Genomic DNA, 22400 nt, shown 5'->3' on the forward strand with positions numbered 1-22400 from the left:
CACATTGCCTCTTTTTCCTAACACAGCTATCCAAGTCAAGCCAGTGATAGCTGGCCAAGAGAAGAAACTTCATTTAAAATAAAGTGTGGAGGACTTTCCAGAGGGAGATTGAGCAGATACACTCTGTGGCCTTCTTGAGTATTGTTCAGAGAGGAAGGAAGAGCTAGACCCACAGGGCAGATTCCAAGAGACCATGGGGTAAAGGATAACACTATTATCAGATTACAATCTGCAAGTACACAGACGCATGTACTGCTACAGAAGTTAAAAACTACAAATTGTCGTAAGTGGTATAAAGGAAATAAACAGCATGAGAGAGAATTAGTGATATAGATAGTGGGGAGGCACTGAGTTCCTTGATGGAGAGGCCCGAAAAGGGCACCCCAAGGCGACTTGAAGTAAGACAATGAACCAGTCCCAGTGTTTCAGGCAGAGGGACTGACTAGTGTGAAGTCCCAAGCCAGGAAAGACCTTGGCATGTTTGACACCAATTCTTTTTCCTTTTTAACTACAATTTATGGGATAAAAAACACATTTTACTGCTGCAATCCAGAACACATACGTGTCTAAAACAAAAATTTCATGAAATTCTTCTTCTACATAAAATGCTAAAATGTACTCTGATATTTTATTTCACTTCAGAATCATTGAGATATAATTTGCATACTGTCAAATTCACCCGTTTCAGGTGTACAGTTCCATGTATTTTGACAAATGTATATAATTGCATACATCACCACAATCAAGATACAGAACACTTCCATCGCCTTCAAAATTCCTTCTTGTCCCTTTGTAGTGAATCCCCTTTCCCACTGTGAAGCCATTGGCAAGCACAGATCTGATTTCTGCTCCTATAGATTTAAAAAAATAGTTTTTCTTGATGTGTCTGCCTACATGTTTATTGATTTGGTATCATTGATTTTCTTATTAACTTTTTAATTTTTTATTTTTTTACTTCATTACATTTTTGTTTTGTTTTAGCAGGGAGGTAATTAGGTTTATTTAGTTATTTATTAGGAGGAGGTAATTAGGTTTATGGGTTGACTGATTGACTAATGGAGGTGCTGGGGATTGAACCCAGGACCTTGTGCATGCTAAGCATGTGCTCTACCACTGAGCTATACCCTCCCTCATCAATGATTTTTCTCTATTGTTTTTCTGTTCTCAACTTCATTGATTTCTGCTCTAATCCCCCTTATTTCTTCCCTGTTTACTTTGAATTTAATTTGCTCTTTTTTCCTAATTTCTTAAGATGGAAGCTTAGATTAATGATTTGAAACATTTCTTGTTCTTTAGTTTAATGTTTACATTTCCATTCAGGTGCCCCTTTACCTGTGTCCCACAAATTTTGATATGTTGTGTTTTCATCTGCATTCAATTCAAAATCTTTTCTAATTTCCCTTATGATCTCCTCTTTGACCCATGGGTTATTTGGACGTGTACTGTTTAATATGCAAGTATTTGAGAGATTTTTCAAATATCATTCTGTTATTGATTTCTAATTTAATTCAGTTGTAGTCAAAGAACACACTTTTTATGATTTCAGTTATTTAAAATTTGTTGGCAGGGGATGGGGTATAGCTCAGTGGTAGAGTGCATGCTTAGCATGCATGAGGTCCTGGGTTCAATCCCCAGTATTTCCACTTAAAAAATTTAAAAAAAAATTTTAAACAACTTTATTGTGGTATAATTTCTGTCCAGTAAACTACACATATTTCAGATGTACAACTTGATGAGTTTTGATAGATATATACACCTATGAAACCACCATTTCCATCAACTCCCCAAGAGATGCAAATTTCAAAAGAGGCATGATGACTGTCCAGAATCTCTAAGCGTGCAGGGTCACCTCTGGTGCACCCCCAGTGTTCTATCAGACCTCTAGTGATGATGAGGTCCCTGGTGCTGCCACATCTCTGCCCCCATCACTGTCCTTTTACACCGAGCTTCTGCACAGAAGGACTTGGGTGGTGCATCAACCTCCTTCCACAGGCCTCAGCTCCCACTGCTGGGGATGTGGTCTTTATTGGTTCTTATCTTCTCCCTTGTTCTAAAGCAGAAGGTCTTCACAGGGAGTTCAAATTTCCCCCATCCAGGTATAACTTGATTCATTTTGTTTTTTCACTCATTCACTTAATCAAAGTCAACAAATATTTATTTATAGCCAACTTTGTGCATCCACATTCCAAGCATGGGAGTAGTGGTGAACAAAAATTAGGTCACTGCCCTCATGCAGCTTGTGGTCCAGCTGAAAATACTAACATTAGTGAGACATTACAGTGAAATGTGAAGTGAGTTACGATAGAGGAAATAAAACGTGCTCTGAGAGGTATGGAACAGTGACATCTAATCTAGTGTGAGAGACAGTAAAGATCTTGCTAAGGATGTGAAGTTCAGGATAAGAACTGAAGGATGAGTAGAAGTGAGTCCAGTAAAAGAGTGGTTGGTTGGGGGCTCATTGTTTTGTACAAATTGTTTCTAAAACATTTCATGAGATTATTATTACCTGGATACAGATTTATAACCAACATTAAAAACAAGGGGGGAGGGTATAGATCAGTGGTATAGCACATGCTTAGCATGCATGAGGTCCTGGGCCTAATGCCTAGTACACCATTAAAAAAGAAATTAAAATAAAAACAACAACAACATACACCTTTCCAGAGAACAGATAAAGAGAGTATGCTTTCGAACTATTTTATGAGACTTAATATAACCTTGATAACAACATTAGACAAAGACGGTTCAAGAAAGGACAACTATAGGTTAATCTCACTGACAAACATAGGTGGAAAAATTCTAAACAAAAGTTTTGTAGACCAAGCCAAGCAGTGTGTGTGTGTGTGTGTGTGTACTTACTAACCTGACAATTAAAAAAAAACATAAATAGTGATTATGTTGTTTGTAAGGATTTGATTGTCTGCACAGAAAACCCAACACATTATCAGAATTGATAGGGGAACTTAGAAACATTTTTAAAAAGGAGATTAATAACCCAAACAATTAGTTTCCTTTATAGCAGTAGCAGATAGTAAGAAAATATAATTTTATAAAAGCTCTTTAGAATACAATAAAAAATTTAAGATAATTAGGAATAAATCAAGCAAAAGTGTTCAAGAAATTTTGGAGAAGAATTACAGCATTTTATTGAAAGACGCTAAAGAAGACCCAATAAATGTGTTAATGGATAAGGAGAAAATATTACAATGATGTCAACTCTCTGCAAATTAATTTCTGCATCTAATTCAATTTTAATAAAAATTCTCAGTAACATTTTTCTGGACTATATAGTATGTCACATCCATGATCTCTTTTAGTTTTTGTCATTGCCTCTCTATCTGCTCATCTGTCTGTGCGCCTTACTGGACAAGAACTTCAAAAAAGGCAGGGACCATGTCTGTCCTGTTCACTGCTATATTCCCAGCATCCAGCACAGGGTGACGTGTTGGAGGTACACCAGGCTCCATTCAGCTACAATTGGCCTAGAATAAGTGTGTCTCACACTAAATTTGCACCTTGCATAAAAATGAAGCAAGATGTTAACACTGATTTTTCTTTTATAACTAGGTTTTTCTGAGGACCAGTGGTCAGACAAAGGAAGGTGGTTCCCTAGACCTACTTTAAAGGGTGTATCTTCACTGGATCTTTGACACTGTTTTTTGGAGTGGTAATGGACTTTACATAGGGAGTGGCTGTCTCCTGGAAGGCCTGTCACAGATGGGGGTGAGTGATGCCTCCTTGGCAACTGGGCCTAGGGTGGGGGTCTTCATGGCTAAGGCAGGGACCTGGAAGAAGAGAGGGCACCCAGAGACCCCCTGGGCACCTTCCAACACTTTCCATTTCCCATTAAAGACATGACATTAGAATAGAGAAAACCAAATTTCTTTCTTCTAATCAAACCTCTAGCCCACTTAAATGACGAATTTTTTCTAAGTCTAGATATGAACATTTCCATTATGAGAAACTCTCCAGGATCTTCATTCATTGTGGTTTGTTGTAGTGGGATCTTGTGATACATGGTTAGAAATAATATTCCTGTTCAGCTTGAGATGAAACACGGATGATGCCTGGATTCTGAAGGTGCCCTCAAGCCCAGTGCCACATGGCCATTCTCAGCCCTAGTCTTGCTTCCCCTCCCAGTTTAGATCTGTGCCTTTGGCTGGATTTGGATAGTTTGGGAGAGCAGGGAGAGGAACAAAGAGATGACAGAAGAGGCTCCAGCCATCTGTTTGGAGTTAATGCCAGGAGTTCTCTTACTTTTCTGAGAAAACCACTGGGGAAATAATTACCACGTGGACAAAAAAATCTCTATTAGTCTTAGGGTAGGAAAACACAAACAGGAATTTTCCAGCGACCCCCATCTGACTTTTGTGTCCTCAAAAACATGTCAATTGATATCATTTTGGAGGGGTATTTACTCCTTGGTCTCAAGGAAACCTTTTTTTTTTTTAATTCTTATTTTTTTTTATTGAAGTGTAGTCAATTTACAATGTTAGTTTCAGGTGTACAGCAAAGCAATTCAGTTATACACATACATACATATCTATATTTTTTCAGATTCTTTTCCATTATAGCTCATTAAAACCTACACCTATACCTGTACCTGAACTTCTCCAGACTTCATATCAACAAAGTTCTTTTCTTGCAATGTTTCCTATTAGATATCACTGTGACCTGTAACTGATTTGAACCAAGACTGAATTAGTCTTTTATTTTGTAAAAATTTTCATGCCACACCTGTTACTGAAGTCTTCAAAATTACAATTTTCAGTGGCCACATTATATTCCACATGTTCTCAAATGCCTTTCTTTCATTGAATCCATCTCATTTTACAATCATACACTGAGTGATGTGGCTGTGTGTTTCATATCTGCCTCTTCATTTGATTGTTAAGTTCCCTAAGGGCAGGGTCATGTCAATTCTGGCTCAGGGTTGAATCACCAGCAGCAGCATACACAGTAGATGCATTGCTCCTAATATATATATTATATGTAAAACATACATGTTATTATAAATATATATAAGTTCAATTTACATTACATAATATAGTTTTGTCATCTCCTATTTAATAATCATCCACTGGTGAACATTTTGGTTGTTTCCAGTACTCTGCTTATGTAAACCTTTTATGCACATTTCCAATTATTTCCTTAAACTAAATTCTTAAATTGGAGTGGTACATTAAGAGGTGTTGGTACTTTCAAGTTTCCTGAACTTTTTTTTTAATGGAGGTACAGGGGCTTGAACCCAGGAACTTGTACATGCCCAGCATGCACTCTACCACTGAGCTGTACCCTCCCCCCAAGTTTCTTGAACTTCTAGGAAAGAAGTACCAATTTATACTCCCAGCAATAATATATAAGAGTCCAGTTTGTTAGGAAAACATATTTCATTCTTCTCAGTTTCTTTTCATTCTATTTATCTTTTGGTGTAATATATTCATACGATGCAAAATGTGAAAGTACTCCTCCCTGCCCTGGCACACTTAGGGCTGCCTGGTGTTCGTGTCATCTTGGTCTTCACTTCCTACTCAGCCTAGACAATATGGAGGCTTTTTTTTCTCACCCCCAAAGGCTTCTTTTTTGGGGGAACAAAAGGCTAATGGTGCACTTCAGACCTAACGGTAGTTATGTTCTTTAATGGTATTTTTCAGATAATATGGTTTTAACTACACTTGTAAAACATTTTTGAGACTTGTTTTATATATTTTCTTAGTAATACACATATTCATAAATTTTAGGATGTAAGAGTCGACATGTTTTAAATTATTAATTCTGTTGTTCTAAGTTTTTTTTTTAAATTGAAGTATAGTTGACATACAATCTTGTGTTAGTTTCAGGTATACAGCAAAGTGATTCAGTTATACATATATATTCTTTTTCATAGTCTTTTCCATTATGGTTTATTACAAGATATTGAATATAGTTCCTTGTGCTATACAGTAGGACCTTGTTGTTTATCTATTTTATATATATAGTAGTTTGTATCTGGTAACTCCAAACTCCTAATATATCCCTCCCCACCCATTTCCCCTTTGGTAACCGTAAGTTTGTTCTTTATGTCCGTTTCTGTTTTGCAAATAAGTTCATTTGTATTATATTTTAGATTCCACATGTAAGTGATATCATAAGATATTTTTCTTTGACGTACTTCACTTAGTATGATAATCTCTAGGTCCATCCATGTTGCTGCAAATGGCATTATTTCATTCTTTTCTATTGGTGAGTAGTATTCTGAATGGCACATTTTAAAAGTTATTTTCTAACAGATGGTTGCTGATGATAGAAATGCAAAAGATTTTACATATTAATATTTTTCTATATTGATTTTGTAATGCAGCAGCCTTGCTAAACTCACTTATCAATTCTATCTGAATTTTCTTTTGGGGTTGCTACACATGCAAAATTTCCTCTGCGATACTCACATACTTGTTTCTTCCCAATTTTTTCTATATTTGCTGTTGTTTATGGACTGTCTAAAACTTCCATTATTGTATTGACTAGGATTATTGACAGCAGGTATCCTTGCCTTGTTCCTCATCTTAAGAGAAATGGTTTCAACACTTCACCATTATTGTGCTGTGTGCTGTTAGATTTTTGAAGATGTCCTTTATCATGTTATGGTTTTTTTCTTTAGTATCAATGGATGTTGAATAGTTTGAGTCACTTGCATCAATTAAGATGAATAAACTTTTTCTTCTTTAATGCCCGTATTTCTCCTAGTCTAACATTTGTTTAACTTTCATAAATGTCTTTTGCTATACATTTCTTCTTGGGTTTCTTCTCTCAGTTCTCCTTACCCATCCATTAAACGTTGGTCCTCGCCCGTTTCCTCCCTCATTCCTCACTCTTTAAGCTCTTGCTTCTTGTAGGTTTCCTAGGACTCCGAGGCTGGGGGATGACGACTGGGTTTTCAGTCTGCTCCCCTCCCCAAGCACGTTTGAATCCAAATTAAATAATAGAAGATGGGTGGCTTGAGTTCCAGTTTGGCCAATCTCCAATTATGCACCAGGCCAAATCCCTTAGTTCCCTGCCTTTCCGTCTCATAAATCAGATCCCTGTCCTGTCTAGTTCCAGGATTGGTTGGAAACTCAGCTGAGTAAATGCAGTAGAACCACTCTGCAAATTATTCATAGGTAAGGAGTTATTGTTTTTATTACTAAGATTATTAGTAGTGTGAGATAACCGATATAGCTTGGATTTTGAAAGCTAATGGAATCTAGATCCATTCCCAAACAGCAGTGTGACCTTGAACTTGTTACTTAATCTTTCTAAACTTGTCTCCTTCACCTGGCTTGCAGATAAGAAACACAAAGCATTTGACACACAGTAAGAGCTCAGTGAACTTATCGATTATTAAAAGAGATCATGCAAGTGCAGTTAGCTTGAAAAGCATAAAATACTTCATAAACGGAAGTAGTAAACCCTGCACAGGTTCTAGGCACAGAGGGACCCAAGCCAGTTCTCCAGCACCAGGAACTGCGCCCAGGACATAGGAGGTAGGGTGAGGCGGGTGACTGCAGAGAAAAATCCTCTTCCCCTGGGCCTCGAATCCCCATTGTCGGGCTTCCATGGAGCGCCAAGCTGTATTAAAGGTCCCTAAGTTTGGTGAGAAGTGCCAAAGTGACCGGTGAATGGGCAGACTCGGCCACTCATATCAGCGCGGAGGATCCAATTCCACTTCCGGGATCGGTTTTAAGTCGCAGGGATGCCGTGCGCTACAGCCTCAATCACAACGATCCAGTTCTGATTAGCTAACGAGTGCGCTTCCTACTGTCGTCGCTACGGGGCGCTCGCCCCACCCCGCGCCTTGCTCGGGTCCTTGTTTGCGCACGCGTGATTCCTTTTTTTCAGCGTCCCCGCCCCTACACCAGTTATGTTCCGGCGGCGTGCTCCAGGCAATTTCTGACGCACGAAGCGGCGGCCGGGAGCCGAGCGGAAGTCCAGTGCGACTGCTGCTAAAAGACGGGTTGGGTAAAACAAGGAAAAGTGGAGCCGGAAGTGTGACTAAACCGCCTGCCTCTCCGGCGCGGGGGAAGCAGGAAAGGGAAGGAGCTGGCTGGGAGGGGTGTGGCCTAGGGAGGCGGAGGGCGCTGCGATTGGCCCTCGGCTGTGGTGACGGCGACGATTGGCCCCTGCGTGCGGAGCGAGGTGAGAAGGGTAGCGGCCGTTAAAATTCAAAAGTGGCGGGTGTGGCGCGGAGCTGGCAGCGCCGAAGGCCCGAGAGCGCGTGCTCTGTGTCGCGAGCTGGCGAGAGAACGCAGGTCCCGGGAGCCTTGGCCCCCTGTCCTCTTCCATTGCGCTTCCCCGGCGTGTGTGGCACGGAGCTGGACATGGAGCCGCAGGTGAGTAGGGGCCGGCGCGGGGACGACAGCTGGCCGCTGCCGATGCAGACGTGCTGATGAGCTCCCGAATCCCGGAGGGTCAAGATCCAAGCACCCTCACAAGGTTGACGAGGATGAGGAATGGAGAGTGGAGAAGGCAGGGAGCAGTCCCAGGAGGTCAGAGGGCAAGTCTACCTGCCTTCCCTCAGCATCCTAGAGTACCCTGCGCCCTTGCTCACTTTCGTGTTTCCAGGATTTTCCATTTCGAATTCTCAGGCTTGTCTGGACACATTCCCATCTGTCCATTCCTACGTATTATTGCAGTGTGTTATTGAGAAGGGTGAGGTCTGAGATGACCTGTACCTCTGGGGAAATGGTGCTGAGGCCGTGTCCCTGCTGACGTCCTTTTGTGTCACCTATTTACTGCCGCTTTGAGGTGTAGGAAGGGGAGAGAGAGAGTGATGTGTCCTGAAGTACTCCTCATTCTCTCTCCTTCCCCAGGTTTTGTAGAGATCTCTGCTCAGTGGAACTGGATAACTTAGTTTCTTCTCTTATCAGCGCCCTTCTGCACCGCACAACCACCTGCAGCCTCCCCTCTCCAGTGGAGAGAGCTGTGTTTGTGACAGTGAGAATGGATTGACTTCTGGTGTCAGAAAAGGGCTCCTCCATGAATCCTCTGTTTACTAGTATTTCCCATTCAGATTTATCCAAAGTCAAGTTTCAACTTGAAGAGATACTTTGTATCCTGCCAGCCAGAGGGCGGAGCAGTGTGATGCGACAGTGAAAAATAATAGAAGCCTTCTCATATCTATTCATCATCAACTATTTACTGGGCACTATGACTATGTGCTTGAGGCGCAGCAGTGAACAGGCAGAGATCTCTGTCATGGAGCTGACATTATATTGGAAGGCAGACATATGTGATAAGTAAATTATATGATGCTGTTACGAAGGTGATAAGTGCTATGGAGAAAAGGCAAAAATTGGGCAGATTAAGAGGGGGAGGGGAGGCCAACTGGCAGGTTGGTTAGACGGTTAAGTAGGGTGGTTTTAGTAAGCTCCATTAAGAATGAAGTGAGGTGGAAATGGAATGGAGTGGGAAGTTGTGGGAAGGGAAGTCAGGTAACCGAGATGGGAGGTTGTTGATCCCATTGCTTCTTGCTGTTGTGAGGACTTTGACTTTTACTCCCAGTGAGATGAGGAATCATTGGATGGTTTCAAGCAAAGAGAGACAAGATCTGTCTTAACGTTTTAAGAAGACCACTCTAGCAGCTACTCTAGACTATAAGGGAGCAAGGATAGAAACAAGGAGGCCTATTAGGAGTGGGGCAGTTTTTCTCAACTTTCACATTATTGATATTGTATTGTTGGGGGCTGTCCTGTACATTGTGTGATGTTTAGCAGCACTCCTGGCTTTTACCCACTAGATGCCAGTAACAACCCATACCTAATCATGAACATCAAAATGTCTCCAGAGTAAAGTCATCCCTAGTTGAGAACCAGTGGAGTATGGTAATCTAGGTGAGAGATGATGGTGACTCGGATCATGGTAGTAGCAGTGGAAGTAGTAACAGGTGGTCAGATTCTGGATAGATTTGGAAGATAGAGTCAGCCACGTTTGCTGATGTTAGGTGTCATATGTAAGGGAATGAGAGGACTCTGAGTGTTTAGCTTGAGCTACTGAAAGATGGAATTATATCAACTGAGATGGAGAAAGCTGCAAGTAGAGGAAATTTGAAGGAGGGTTGGACATCAGGAGGTCAGATTGGATGTGTTAAGTTTGACGTACCGATTAGATTTCCAGGTGGAGACATTGGGAAGGCAGTTCCATATGAGTTTCTGGGCAAGGTCTGGGCTGGAGATAGACATTTGGGAGTTGTCAGCATATGAGGGTATCTAAAGCCATGGGAATGGACTAAGTGTAGATAGAGAATAGAGAGACCACCATGAAAGTTTGGAGAGATGAAGAGGATCTACCAGTGAGGTAGGAAAGCCAAGAGGGGATGGTCTCTCAGAAGCTAAATGAAGAGAGTATATTTAGGAAGAGAAGTGAACAGTTTTATCAAATGCTGCTGAGGGGTCAAGAAACACAAAGATGAAGAACTGATTTAGCAACACAGGGTTACTTGTAACCTCGAGAGCAGTTTGGGTGGAATGGTGGGAGTGAAAGCCTGATTGGGACAGGTTTAGGAGAGAAAAACGCTTTTAGGTTGGAAGCAATAATAGCACATGTTGTATGCTGATTGGAGTGATCCAGGAGAAAGTGAAAGTGATGGTGTAGAGGAGAGAAGAAAGGATTGCTGGAACTCTGTTCCTGAGTAGGTGAGAGGTGTGATGCGAATGTGGAGGGGTTGCCTTAGCAACAGGGCAACCATCTCTAATCCTGGGAAGTGGGTATTTCCAGGAGGGGTTCAATGAAAAGCTGTTTTTATAGAAGGTTAAGTGCTTATGCTTATTGTGGAAAGTTGGGAGCCATCATGTCTAGCTTTATAGAGCGGAGAAAAATAAATACTGCACTCCATGGAGTTGTCCTGAATTAACAAACCTTTGAACACATTTTCTGAACCCACACAAATCCCAGGGAGATACATCTTTAGTAGACCCACTATGATAGTGTAGAGAGAACGAAGGGCACAGGTTATTTTAAAATTCAGTGGGTTTTTTTCCCCTCTGTTTTATTTAATGGGGGGGAGGTTAGATTTGTTTGTTTGTTTATTTTAATGAAAGTATTGAGGATTGAACCCAGGACCTCATGCACGCTAAGCATGAGCTCTACCACTAAGCTAAATCTTCCCCCCCAAAATTCAGTGTTTGAAATCCTTAAAGAAAAATTGGGGTTTCATACTAGATTTGATTCAACTGAATTAAAATAAGCATTCTTTGTACATATTTCTGCAGGTGGCAGGAAAAAGAATGCCACCTTCTTTTTTTTTTTTTTTTTTTTCCCTTTTTATTTGTATAGGAGCCAATGGTTTGGATGTATCGAAGTTCGAGTATTTCCCTGCTGGTAGACATCTAATTTCATTTCTTTAAAAATGTATTAAGTCCTGCTGTGTAGCTGACATTGTACCAGGCACTCTGGTTATATATAGTTGTGTACAAAACAGATATGTTCTTGTGATGCTAATAGTCTAACGTAAGGAAAAGCAATAAACCAACAAAATTTAAAAAACCAAGATATCATAATGTTTCAGAGTTTTCTCTATAGTGATGCTCTGTGAACATCCTTGAATATATCTCTTTGTATCCCAGGTAGCTCAGCCTCACTTTCCCAAAGTTGAATTTAGTATTTCTTAAAAACTAGCCCTTCAGGTACTCTCAGATCTTTCCAGATTATTTCTTACAACTGCCTGTGAATCTGCAATGATTTTAAAATGAAAAGTTTAATTAAAAAACAAAAGACAACAAACCCAGGTTTTCTGCCTGTGATCTTGGCTAATGGCACCATGGCAGGCACCTTGGAGTCAGCCTGGACTCCTCCATCTCCCTCACTGCCTGCGCTCTACCTCCCTCCCCTAATCCAGCTCCCTGTTAGGTCAGTACTTGGTTTCAGTAATCCAGCCCCTCTGCTAGCTCCCCACTGCCCGGAAGTCTCTTTGATGGATTTCTGCTTAGCCTTCAAACTCATAGAACATCCCCTCCCAGCTGAATTCCATGAGAATTAAACTCTAATATCCTAAGGCATCCTTTATATCTAGTGAATTAACTTCTCTCTTAGGCACCTAGAATAGTAAGATCTGTTTACATCCTTGGGAGAACTGAGAAAACAGATCATTTTCTGTGGAGCTTAATGCTTTTGTACCCCCAGCTTGGAAAGGCTGCCCTAGTAAGTAAGCTCTGAGAAGGCAGGGACTTTACATTTATTACTCTTGCCCCAGGGCCTAGAACAGCGTCTGGTCCAGAGCAGTCATTCAACAAACCTAGTGCAATGAATCCTTGTTGAATGAATGAATGGATGGATGAAGGAAGGAAGGATGCCATCCCGCTGCCTGTGATAACCCTCATCTTTTATTTCCATTCAATCTTGCATTGCTAACAGTTCATTTTTTCAGTTCAAATCTAGTCATACTATTCTCCTGACTGAAAAAACATCAGGGTCCCTCTTGCCACCAATAAACCCCAGACTCTCTATCTCGGCGTACTGACTGCCGCAGTCTTTTCCCTTCTGCCTGTGTTTTCATCTGTGTACATCCCTGTGTTCATTTGAACAGAATAATTTGTCATTCCTCGCATGCACCCCTCCTTGCTTTCTGCCTAAGCCCATTAAGCCAACTCTTTCTCATCCTCAAGGTTTGGCCTAAAAGTACCTTTCAGAATTGTCCCTTGACAGTCTCCCTGTCCAAACTGGATGCCCACCCCCTCCTTTGGGATCCTTTTATGATAGCGCTCAGTAAAGATTTAATTATCTCTTTAAATGCTTCTCTTCCTCTGCTGTCCCATGAGCATCTTGAGGGCAGGGACAACATCTGTTACTCCAGAATCCAGATCATTTTCTGGCATATCACAGGCACTTTGTAAATATTGAATGAATGAAGAAACTGAATGGCAGAGTGAGACTGGCCTTGGCATTAAGTGTTACCTATAGTGAAAACCAGAAGTTGATTCCACACATGGGGCTTTCCTAATGGTGGAATAGGAATAGGGTGACCACTTGTCCTGGTTTGCATAGGCGTGAACTGGTTTTAGGACAAATACTTGTGTCCCAAGTATTTGGCAAACCAGAATGGTTGGTTACCCCAGGTAGGACTCACCATGGGGTGGACATAGTCCCCAGGCACCGAACTGGGCTGCTTAGAGGAGCAGATCTTTCTTTCCCTCTGCCCCCACCTCATACCTATACTTAGGTGCTCTTGAAACTGGTCATGGCTACTACCTTCTAGTCTTCTCCAGGCAAGTCAGCCTATGTACAGCTCATTATTATTATTCACAATAGGCTCTCTCATATATTTTTCACATGCCTGATCAGAAACTGTACCTAGCTCTCCACATATGCAGGGCTAAAGCCTAAACTACCTCCTAGCTTGGCATCAGTGCCCTGCAAGGCAGTGTGGTCTAGAGGTTAAAAACATGGCCTCCAGTGGGAGGGATAAATTAGGAGTTTGGGATTAACAGATACATACTACTTTATAAAAGTAGATAACCAACAAGGTCTTACTGTGTAGCACAGGGAACTATATTCAGTATCTTGTAATAACCTATAATAATGGAAAAAATCTGAAAAAAGAATCTGATAATATAATATATAGAGAGTGAAAGAACTGAATCACTTTTCTGTACACTGTAAACTAACACAACATTGTAAATCAACTAGACTTCAATTAAAAAACAAATACATAAACAAACATGGCCTCCAGAATGAGACTGTCTAGATTCTAACCCTGACTCTGCCTTTCACTCAGCTGATGACCTCAGAAGAGCTATTTTACCCCTCAGTGCCTTCCTTCCCTCCTCTGCAAAATGAGGCTAATAATAGTAGCTCCTCAGGGGGCTGCTGTGAGGAGTAAGTACATGGATCCATATAAAGCATTTAAAACAGTGCCTAATAAATGTTACCTGCTCCTCCCACCCAGTCTTCAGCCTTGTGTATCTTCCAACTTTCTCTGTTGGTTTCCCAGCCATCCCATGTGCAGCTTAAGATTTTGCCTTCCACAAGGAGTGTTGCTTTTTCTCTGCTTGTTTCAGTACTACCGTTAAAGTTAGCTGAAGTCCAATATCTGTCTGGCTTTTCCCTTTGAGAATGCCCCCTCTTTTGTGTTCTTTCCCCCCTCTCTCCGTGGTTTTTGGCTGGCACATAATCTGTGAGCCCCAGTTGGTGGCACAAGAGGTTCTCAGTTGATGCTTGTTGGCAGCAATATTGAGAATTAGGCTGTAGGGGGTGGGGGCAGGGGGCAAAAAAGGGAGTTCTTAGAACATTTGGGTCCCAGAGTATTGTCTTCAGGGTCTCTCTCTTCCCAGCAGAGGTCCCCCTTGCTGGAAGTGAAGGGGAACATAGAGCTGAAGAGACCCCTGGTGAAGGTGGCTTCCCGGCTGCCTCTCCCAGGAAGCAGGCGTAAGAGGGGGCCTGACCAGATGGAGGATGCCTTGGAGCCTGAGAAGGTGAGCTGTCTTTGGAAATCCGCACGCACGTAGGCGGGTGTGTGTGTTTGTGTGCGTGTGTGTCTGTGTCTTTGTAAAACAATCAGGGAGGGTAACTGGATTCCAACCCACCCTTGTCTTTCCCCCAGAAAAGGACACGAGGCCTGGGCACAACAACCAAAATTGCCACGTCTCGCCCCAGAGCACCGGTCCTCACCACAGTGCCACCGACACAAGGCCAGACCGCAGGTGGGCTCCAGGGGTGGACAGAGGCCAAGGGCACAAAGGCCAGTTCTCTTTAATTCACTTTTTTCTTTTCTTTTCTTTCATTTTTAGCTTATTTTGAATAGGTAATACATTTCACTTGTTTAAAAATTCCAAAGGCACTAAAGGTGTTATACAGTGAATAATCTCCCTCCTGCCCGTGTACTCGAGCCACCCAGCTTCCCTCCCCAGGGGCAACTCTGTGTCCTTCCAGGGATAGTCTACGGGTATTCCAGCAGTTATGGGCATGTTCCCCAACATTTTTTACACAAATGGCAGCATCCTTTACACATGATTTTTCCCCCTCCTGCTCTTCTTGCTTATCTTGGTCCAGCTTGTCTCTTGGCATGTTGGTCCTAGGAAGGATATCTCTAGAGTTATTCCAACTCAGGGGAAGAGGGAAGTTACCTTATTTCTAATCTTCTGAAAAAGCAACCCCTCTGCCGCTGGCCCAGCCAGAGTACGTGCCACCCTGAGAATCACGACTCTGCTTTTCTTCTCTCCCATCTCCTGGCAGCTCCAAAAGTTCCCAAAAAGACAGGACCCCGATGTTCCACAGCTGTTGCCACAGGTAACGGTGCTTAAGAGCTGGGGCTGAGATGGGATCTTGTGTAATGCATGTCTGTGTGGAAAGGGAGAATGATGGGAGTGGAGGGACACTGGTGCTGTAATTCTGTATGTTGCCTCCCATTTCTCTAGTGTTGAAGAATCAGAAGCCAGGCCCTGCTGTTCCTGCCCAGAAGCCTGGCAGTAAGTGACAAATATAATCATTGGGTGAGAGGCTGGGATAGGGAAGAGGAGATGGTGAGTACCCAGAAAAATCCTTCTGGTCTCTTCCCTGTCTGGAGGGGAAGGAGATGTAGCCTTAGGTGTGGAGCCCTGAAAAGCTAGGAGAGAGGAGAGGTAGAAGGCCAGGACTTCCTGACCTTTGTCTCTTCTGTGCCCATCTTAGCAGCAGCTGCTCCTCCAATGGTGGGAGGGAAGAAGCCCGGCAAACGTCCAGCCTGGGACTTAAAGGGTCAGTTATGTGACCTAAACGCAGAGCTGAAGTGCTGCCGTGAGAGGACTCAGATGCTGGCCCAGGAAAACCAACAGCTGCGAGACCAGCTCAGGGAGGCCCAGCAACAGGCCACGGCCCTGGGGGCAGAGCGGAGGGTGCTGGAAGAGGAGTTGGTCAGGGTCCGGACCCAGGCCGAGCAGGGCCAGCAGGAGCTGGGGAACCTGAGTGCCCGTGTCCTAGAGCTAGAAGAGCGGCTGGGCACGCAGGAGGGCCTAGTGCAGGAGCTCCAGAAAGAACAGTTGGGATTGCAGGAGGAGCGGAGAGGCCTGGCTGCCCGGCTGGAAGAGCAGGAGGTAAGGGCCAGATTTTCACCTAACGCTGACCCTTCTTTCTAGGTTACCCTGAAGTCACTTTGGGCTCAGAATCTCTGACCATGTCTCTCCAGCAGTACACGGCTGTCCTCTACCCTTCTCCACCCCAGCCCGCTCCTGATTCTGTCGTGCTTTCTGTCCCACTTCACCCTGTCCTGGCTGTTTTCATTGCTCCCCCTGGATCTATGTCTCCTCTGTTTCTCCATCACCCTCTCTTTCTTTCTGTCTTTCCTGATCAGAAATCCTCATGCATTCTCTCTCCCTCTTCTCACCCACTTGACTCCTCGGTGAGCACCAACTAGATTGAGTTACTTGCAGTCTCTCAAATGACTCAGTTCTCCATGCAGCATTTTGCAGATGCGCTTCCTTCTTTGTGGGATATTCTTGCTCTGCTCCATCCTTCCCTTGGTGTGTCACTCCCGTACTTTCAGTTGTCAGCCTAGGTATCATATTCCTCGTGCCCCTTCTGGATATTCCCATAGCATTCCTCTTCTAGTACCATCATTCTGGTTTTTTTGTGTCCTCCTTTATCAGACTGTGAAGTCCTTGGGGGCAGGGACCAGCCTGATTCCCACCCCTATCCCATCATGACTTGTTCTTATTCTTGATTGCATCTCACCCTCTGCATCTGTTCTGTTCTGGGCAGAGGAGGCTGCAGGGATCAGAGGCGGCTCTGTTGGGCAGCCAAGCAGAGGTGGCATCTCTGCAGCAGAAGACTGCAGCCCAGGAGGCCTTACTGGCTGAGCGGGACGAACGTCTCCATGGGCTAGAGATGGAGCGCCGACGGCTACACAACCAACTACAGGAGCTCAAAGGCAACATCCGTGTATTCTGCCGGGTCCGCCCTGTCCTTCCAGGGGAGTCCACCCCACCCCCTGGCTTCCTCCTGTTTCCTCCTGGCCCTGGCGGGCCATCTGATCCTCCAACGCGACTCAGCCTCTCCCGGTCTGATGAGCGGCGTGGGACCCTGAGTGGGGCACCAGCCCCCACCACCCGCCATGACTTCTCTTTTGACCGGGTATTCCCACCAGGGAGTGGACAGGACGAAGTGTTTGAGGAGATTTCCATGCTGGTCCAGTCAGCCCTGGATGGCTACCCAGTATGCATCTTTGCCTATGGCCAGACAGGCAGTGGCAAGACCTTCACCATGGAGGGTGGGCCTGGGGGAGACACCCAAATGGAGGGGCTCATCCCTCGGGCCCTGCGGCATCTCTTCTCTGTGGCCCAGGAGCTGAGTGGCCAGGGCTGGACCTACAGCTTTGTGGCGAGTTACGTAGAGATCTACAATGAGACTGTTCGAGACCTGCTGGCCACCGGGACCCGGAAGGGCCAGGCGGGTGAGTGCGAGATTCGCCGGGCAGGGCCGGGGAGTGAGGAGCTTACTGTCACCAACGCCCGATATGTTCCTGTCTCTTGTGAGAAAGAGGTAAGCACTGAGGGGCACTAGGCCTGGAAAATGAGGAGACGTGGGCAGGGTGACACAAGATGGAGGTGGACAGAGAAGGGAGCAGGAGAGAGTTGAAGGATGAGGTGCTACGTTCAGTTTGGGCTGGTGGCCAGTGAGGTGCACCTGCCTTAATAGGACCAAGGAACCAAGGAGAGAAGTGATGCTTCTGCTGAAGCGGATGCCACTAGCCTCCTGCCTGTTGATCTCAGGTCTCACTTCCCACCACTCTCCTTACTGCTCCTCAGCCATGCTAGCCTCCTGACTGTTCCTCAGCTCACTAGTCACACTCTCGGGTCAGGGCCTTTGCACTTGCTATCTCTTTTGCCTGAATGTTCCTCTCCTGGAATGGCTTGCTCCCTCGCTGCCTTAAGATTTTAAGGCACTGAGGCCATCTCTGGCCATCCTATCTGAAATTACAACCCTTACCCCATCCTCACACACTCTGATTTTTCTGTTTTATTTTCCTCCTTAATTCTCTTAGACATATTATGCATTTTACTTATTTATTTTGTCTTTCGCTGGCTAGAAAGGAAGCTCCAACAGAGCAGGTGCTGAGTCTTATCCATTGCATACCTGACATCGCTATGTACTGACTTCCTGCCCGCCTTTGCTTCTTGCTGCTCCCCATCCCCAGGTGGAGGCCCTGCTCCATCTGGCCCACCAAAACCGGGCTGTAGCCCGCACAGCCCAGAACGAGCGGTCATCACGCAGTCACAGCGTGTTCCAGCTGCAGATCTCTGGGGAACACACTGGACGAGGCCTGCAGTGCGGTGCACCCCTCAGTCTTGTGGACCTGGCTGGGAGCGAGCGGCTAGACCCCGGCTTAGCCCTCGGTCCTGGGGAGCGGGAGCGCCTTCGGGAAACACAGGCCATTAACAGCAGCCTGTCCACCCTGGGGCTGGTCATCATGGCCTTGAGCAACAAGGTAGGAATGGGGTGGGGACAGATGGAACCTGGGGAGAGGTTGGGGCTGGCCATGCTGAATCCTGCCCTGTCGTAATCACCTGTCCCCCCAACCCTCTAGGAGTCCCACGTGCCTTACCGGAACAGCAAGCTTACCTACCTGTTACAGAACTCTCTGGGTGGCAGCGCGAAGATGTGAGTGGAAGGGGTCAGGTGGGAAATACGGTTAAAGGTGGGAAAGGGGAAACAGTGGAGACCAGGTCCCAGCTCTGCCCGGTCACTGATGCTGGGGCCTGGCCCCTCTCTCTCTCCACAGGCTCATGTTTGTGAACATTTCTCCCCTAGAAGAGAACGTCTCTGAGTCCCTCAACTCCCTACGCTTTGCCTCCAAGGTGCGGTCACTACCAATCCCAGCCTTGTCAGGCCTCCTGGTGGTTGTAGGCTTCTCCATCCTGACTCTCTGTCCTTCAGGCCAGGGGGGACATTCATCCAGAAAGGATTTACATTTGCCAGGCATCTGGAGCACTGCCTGCTTGGATCCTTTTTTTTTTTTTAATTATTGGCTTTTGGGTATTTTAAAATAAGTATTTAAAAATAGGTAGTTGAAAAGTTAAAACTATATAGAAAGCGAAACACAACAAATGAGGTGTTTTTTTTTTAATTTTTTTTAAGGGGGGAGGAAATTAAGTTTATTTATTTATTTATATATTTTTAAATCAAGATACTGGGGATTGAACCCAAGACGTTATGAATGCTAAGCACGCCTTCTACCACTGAGCTATACCCTCCCCCACCCCCAACAAATGAAGTTTTACCATAGCCCCTGATCTACCCCATTCTCCCCACCTGCCCTAGTAGAGGTAGTCATTTTTATCATTTATCATTCTGCTTATCCTTCCAGTGTTTCTTTTTGCAAATACAAGCAATATGCATGTGCTTTTCCCTCCTTATATAAGACACCTCTCCCCCTCTCTCTTTCATATATATGTTGTCCTACACCTTTTTTTTTCCTTTTTTTTTTTTTTGTTTTTTTGATTAACAAGACAGCCCCAGGATTGCTTGCCACCAGCACATGGAGATCATCCCATTATTTTTACATCTGGCTGGGACTCCACTGAGTGGATGCACCAAAGTTTATCCACCAGTTCCCTCTACTGGACACTTGGATTTTTTCTACCCTTTTTCTATTACAAACAAGGCCATGTTGACCAACCCTGTATATATGTCATTTTGAATTTTTTTTTTTTTTTTTTAGTTATATCTAACTGTCTAGGGAGAGATTCTTAAATGGGATTCCTGAATCAAAGACAGGTTTTTCAGACTACTCCAAATAGTGTGAATTCAGGCTCCAGTCCCCACAAGGGTCAACTGTGTCCATGGCCTTTAATTCTCTAGGAGACTCAAGCTCCCTCCACTATAGTTAAGTCAGGAAGTTTCTTTACTGTCTGCCTCTGGAGGGTGATTTTTTTTCTCCCATTTTTCATTAGCCCTACGGTGGGCTCTGGCTTTATTCAGGGTCTCTGATCAGGCATGCCCTTCTGCTGCACTCTTGCCACCATGGAAGTCATCAGCCACCTTAGCACCCTGCCCTGGTCTACTTTAGTCAGGATTTCCCTTGCTATCTTGTAAGTTCAATTAAATTTCAATTAAAATTCTATCAACATCATTAACACTCAACAACATGAACTTTTTAATGTCCTCTGATACCCAGTTTATGTTAAATTTCCTAGTCGTCTTAGAAATGTCTTTTATACGTTAGGTTTGTTCCAGTCAGGATCAAAGCAAGGGCCACTTATTCCACTTGGCTGAAATTGTCTCTTAAGTTTCTTTTAATCTATAATAACCTCACCCCCTTTTATAGCATTTATTTGTTGCAGTAGGGTCATTTGTCCTATGGCACATACCATATTCTAGATTTGGGCTGGTTGCTTCCTCTTTCCTCCACAGTTCTTGTTATCTGGTAGTTAGATTTAGATGTTTGATTTGAATTGGGTTCAAATTTCTTTGGCAAGAAAACTTAGACGGTGTGATATACTTTCTAATGCATCATATCAGGAGGCACCTTATATCTAGTTGTTCCATTAATGATGTGAAAATTGATCATCAGATTTGGGTATTGTCAGCCTGATCTATCTATTTAAAAACTATCAACTTTTTCTCCTAGTGATTTTATCACACAATGATATCTAGATCGATTATTGGGGAATTTTACTCTGTTTGTTTGTTTGGGTGAGGAGAGGGGAAGGTAATTAGGTTTACTTATTTATTTTTAGAGGAGATACTGGGGAGTGAACCCAGGGCCTTGTGTATGCTAAGCATGTGCTCTACTACTTGAGCTATACCCTCCCCACTATTACTGGGGAGTTTTTAAATGATGGTTTTCTGGTTTTCTCAGTTGTTCTACACTTATTAGTTATGATTCTTCTATAAAGAACTTCCATTGCCATCTATTTGGTTATTCTGAAATTCAGTTCATATAGGTAAGATAGGGTAAATGCTAGATTCTTTGTCAGTTTTCAGTATTATAAATTGATATCCTGGCAACTTCCAAAGGTAAACAGTGAGGTTTTATCTGGGAGGTAACATTTTACAGATAACTGTATTTTTGGTATATAACCTTTGCAGTCATTATTCTTTCTGATACTCAAATTGCCCATTTTTGACCAGTGGAAGCTCCAGCTTGGCTCCTGTGTCCTTTGGACAGGTCCCCAGTAGTCTTTACTTCAGATCCATCTTGTACATTTCCTGCCTTAGACTTGGAATTATTAATTCTCCAAAGAGCCTTGGTTCCTAAATGAGTGTTACTTGTTTTATCTAGCTTATTAAAACCATTAGTGGTGGGAGGGCTTTGGAGTCTCTAGTTAACTGTACTGCTAGAAACGGAAGCTCCTCTCTCTGCTCCATCCCTTCTCAGGCTTTTTCCCCTCTTCCAGACCTAGTATGCCTCCTGGGCATGGGAGACCTCTGAGACCAGACTGAACCTGCTTTCAGAGGCCCTTTTTCAGGATTGTCTGAGGGCAGCCCTGTTATTGGGAGTTGGGAAGTGATTCTGGGAAAACTGTTTCGGTTACTCCGAAAACCTTTTAATCCTGTCTATCTAAACCCCCTGTCTGCAGGTGAACCAGTGTGTTATTGGTACTGCCCAGGCGAACAGGAAATGAAGACGGAGCTAGATCCTCTGTGTGTGTGTGTGGGCGCGAGGAAGGGGGGCTGGTGGGGTGTTCTTTATTGTGGGGTGCTGTGGTATCTGGGCCTATTAAATAAAGAAGAGTTTTTTTGGTCATTTTTTTAAATAAAGGTTTTATTAGCGGTTGCCCAGTAAGGGAAATACTTTTCATATCTGTAAAGATGGGAACTGTCGATCATCCATTCTGCCAAACATTTGTGTTTCGCGGGGCCAGAGCTTCGGCTTTCTCCCTAACTGGCCATCCCTGGAGTCGAGGGGCGGGGGCTTCAGCTCCCATACTCTGCCCTCCTCATCCACGTCGAGTTGTGCCCACTGGGTATCCACAGTACTAGTTGTTTTCCCTTTGCCACAGGCCACCCCAGCACCAGGCAGGAACTCCTTTGGTGAGTGTGGGAAGGTGGAAACCCGAGCCCGGGGCGGGACCGGCGCGCCCGCCCACAAACTGCTGGCTCTTTCCTCCCGCTCTTTCCCTGCCTTCGCGTTCGAACTGCCAGGGCTGGCCCCGCCCGCCGCCCATTGGCTGGCTCTAGGCGGCGTCACCGCCTCGGTACGAGCCCTCCTGATCCATGCACCCGCCTTGGAAGTGCGGGGCGGGACGTACGCCTGCCGACTCGCGCCAACCGGGGAGAGCCACCGCCCCATAAAGGAGAGGCTCAGTCCTCCCAGGTGCCGCGCGCGGGAGGGGTCACGCGTGCGCAGAAGCGCGGCGGCAGTGAAGGGGGGAACAACTAACCACGGAGAGGGCGGGGCCGGGGGGGAAAAGGCGGGAGGGCGGGGCACTTGAGGGAGGAGGGCGTGGCGGGGGCAATGGGAAGGGTGAATGGAGGGC

The 22400-nt window shown here is 44.5% G+C and overlaps 1 protein-coding gene across 3 annotated transcripts; it reads left to right on the forward strand.

The window, feature by feature from the left end:
- The first annotated feature begins 7919 nt into the window (after nucleotides 1–7919).
- Nucleotides 7920–21667, forward strand: KIFC1 (kinesin family member C1). 3 transcript variants are annotated; one of them, XM_010994552.3, is made up of 11 exons: nucleotides 7920–8151; nucleotides 14283–14420; nucleotides 14549–14648; nucleotides 15181–15234; nucleotides 15363–15413; nucleotides 15616–16016; nucleotides 16681–17460; nucleotides 18116–18406; nucleotides 18506–18579; nucleotides 18701–18776; nucleotides 21501–21667. In XM_010994552.3, the coding sequence occupies exons 2-11, from the start codon at nucleotides 14394–14396 to the stop codon at nucleotides 21543–21545; spliced, it is 1899 nt and encodes a 632-aa protein (XP_010992854.2). In that variant the 5' UTR covers nucleotides 7920–8151; nucleotides 14283–14393; the 3' UTR covers nucleotides 21546–21667. The 3 variants fall into 3 exon arrangements, with proteins under 3 accessions (XP_010992854.2, XP_010992853.2, XP_010992852.2); XM_010994551.3 differs by lacking the exon at nucleotides 7920–8151 and adding an exon at nucleotides 8164–8345; XM_010994550.3 differs by lacking the exon at nucleotides 7920–8151 and adding an exon at nucleotides 8164–8345 and having other exon boundaries at nucleotides 15619–16016.
- The last annotated feature ends 733 nt before the right edge of the window (nucleotides 21668–22400 follow it).

Source organism: Camelus dromedarius, chromosome 19 (assembly GCF_036321535.1).
Source record: "Camelus dromedarius isolate mCamDro1 chromosome 19, mCamDro1.pat, whole genome shotgun sequence".
Classification (NCBI taxonomy): Eukaryota; Metazoa; Chordata; class Mammalia; order Artiodactyla; family Camelidae; genus Camelus; species Camelus dromedarius.

Excerpts from the sequence above, each read along its gene's own strand:
- KIFC1 (XM_010994551.3), top strand. Across the intron at positions 18,580-18,700 it reads CTGGGTGGCAGCGCGAAGAT|GCTCATGTTTGTGAACATTT; the intron begins GTGAGTGGAAGG and ends CTCTCTCCACAG. Across the intron at positions 18,777-21,500 it reads CCCTACGCTTTGCCTCCAAG|GTGAACCAGTGTGTTATTGG; the intron begins GTGCGGTCACTA and ends CCCTGTCTGCAG.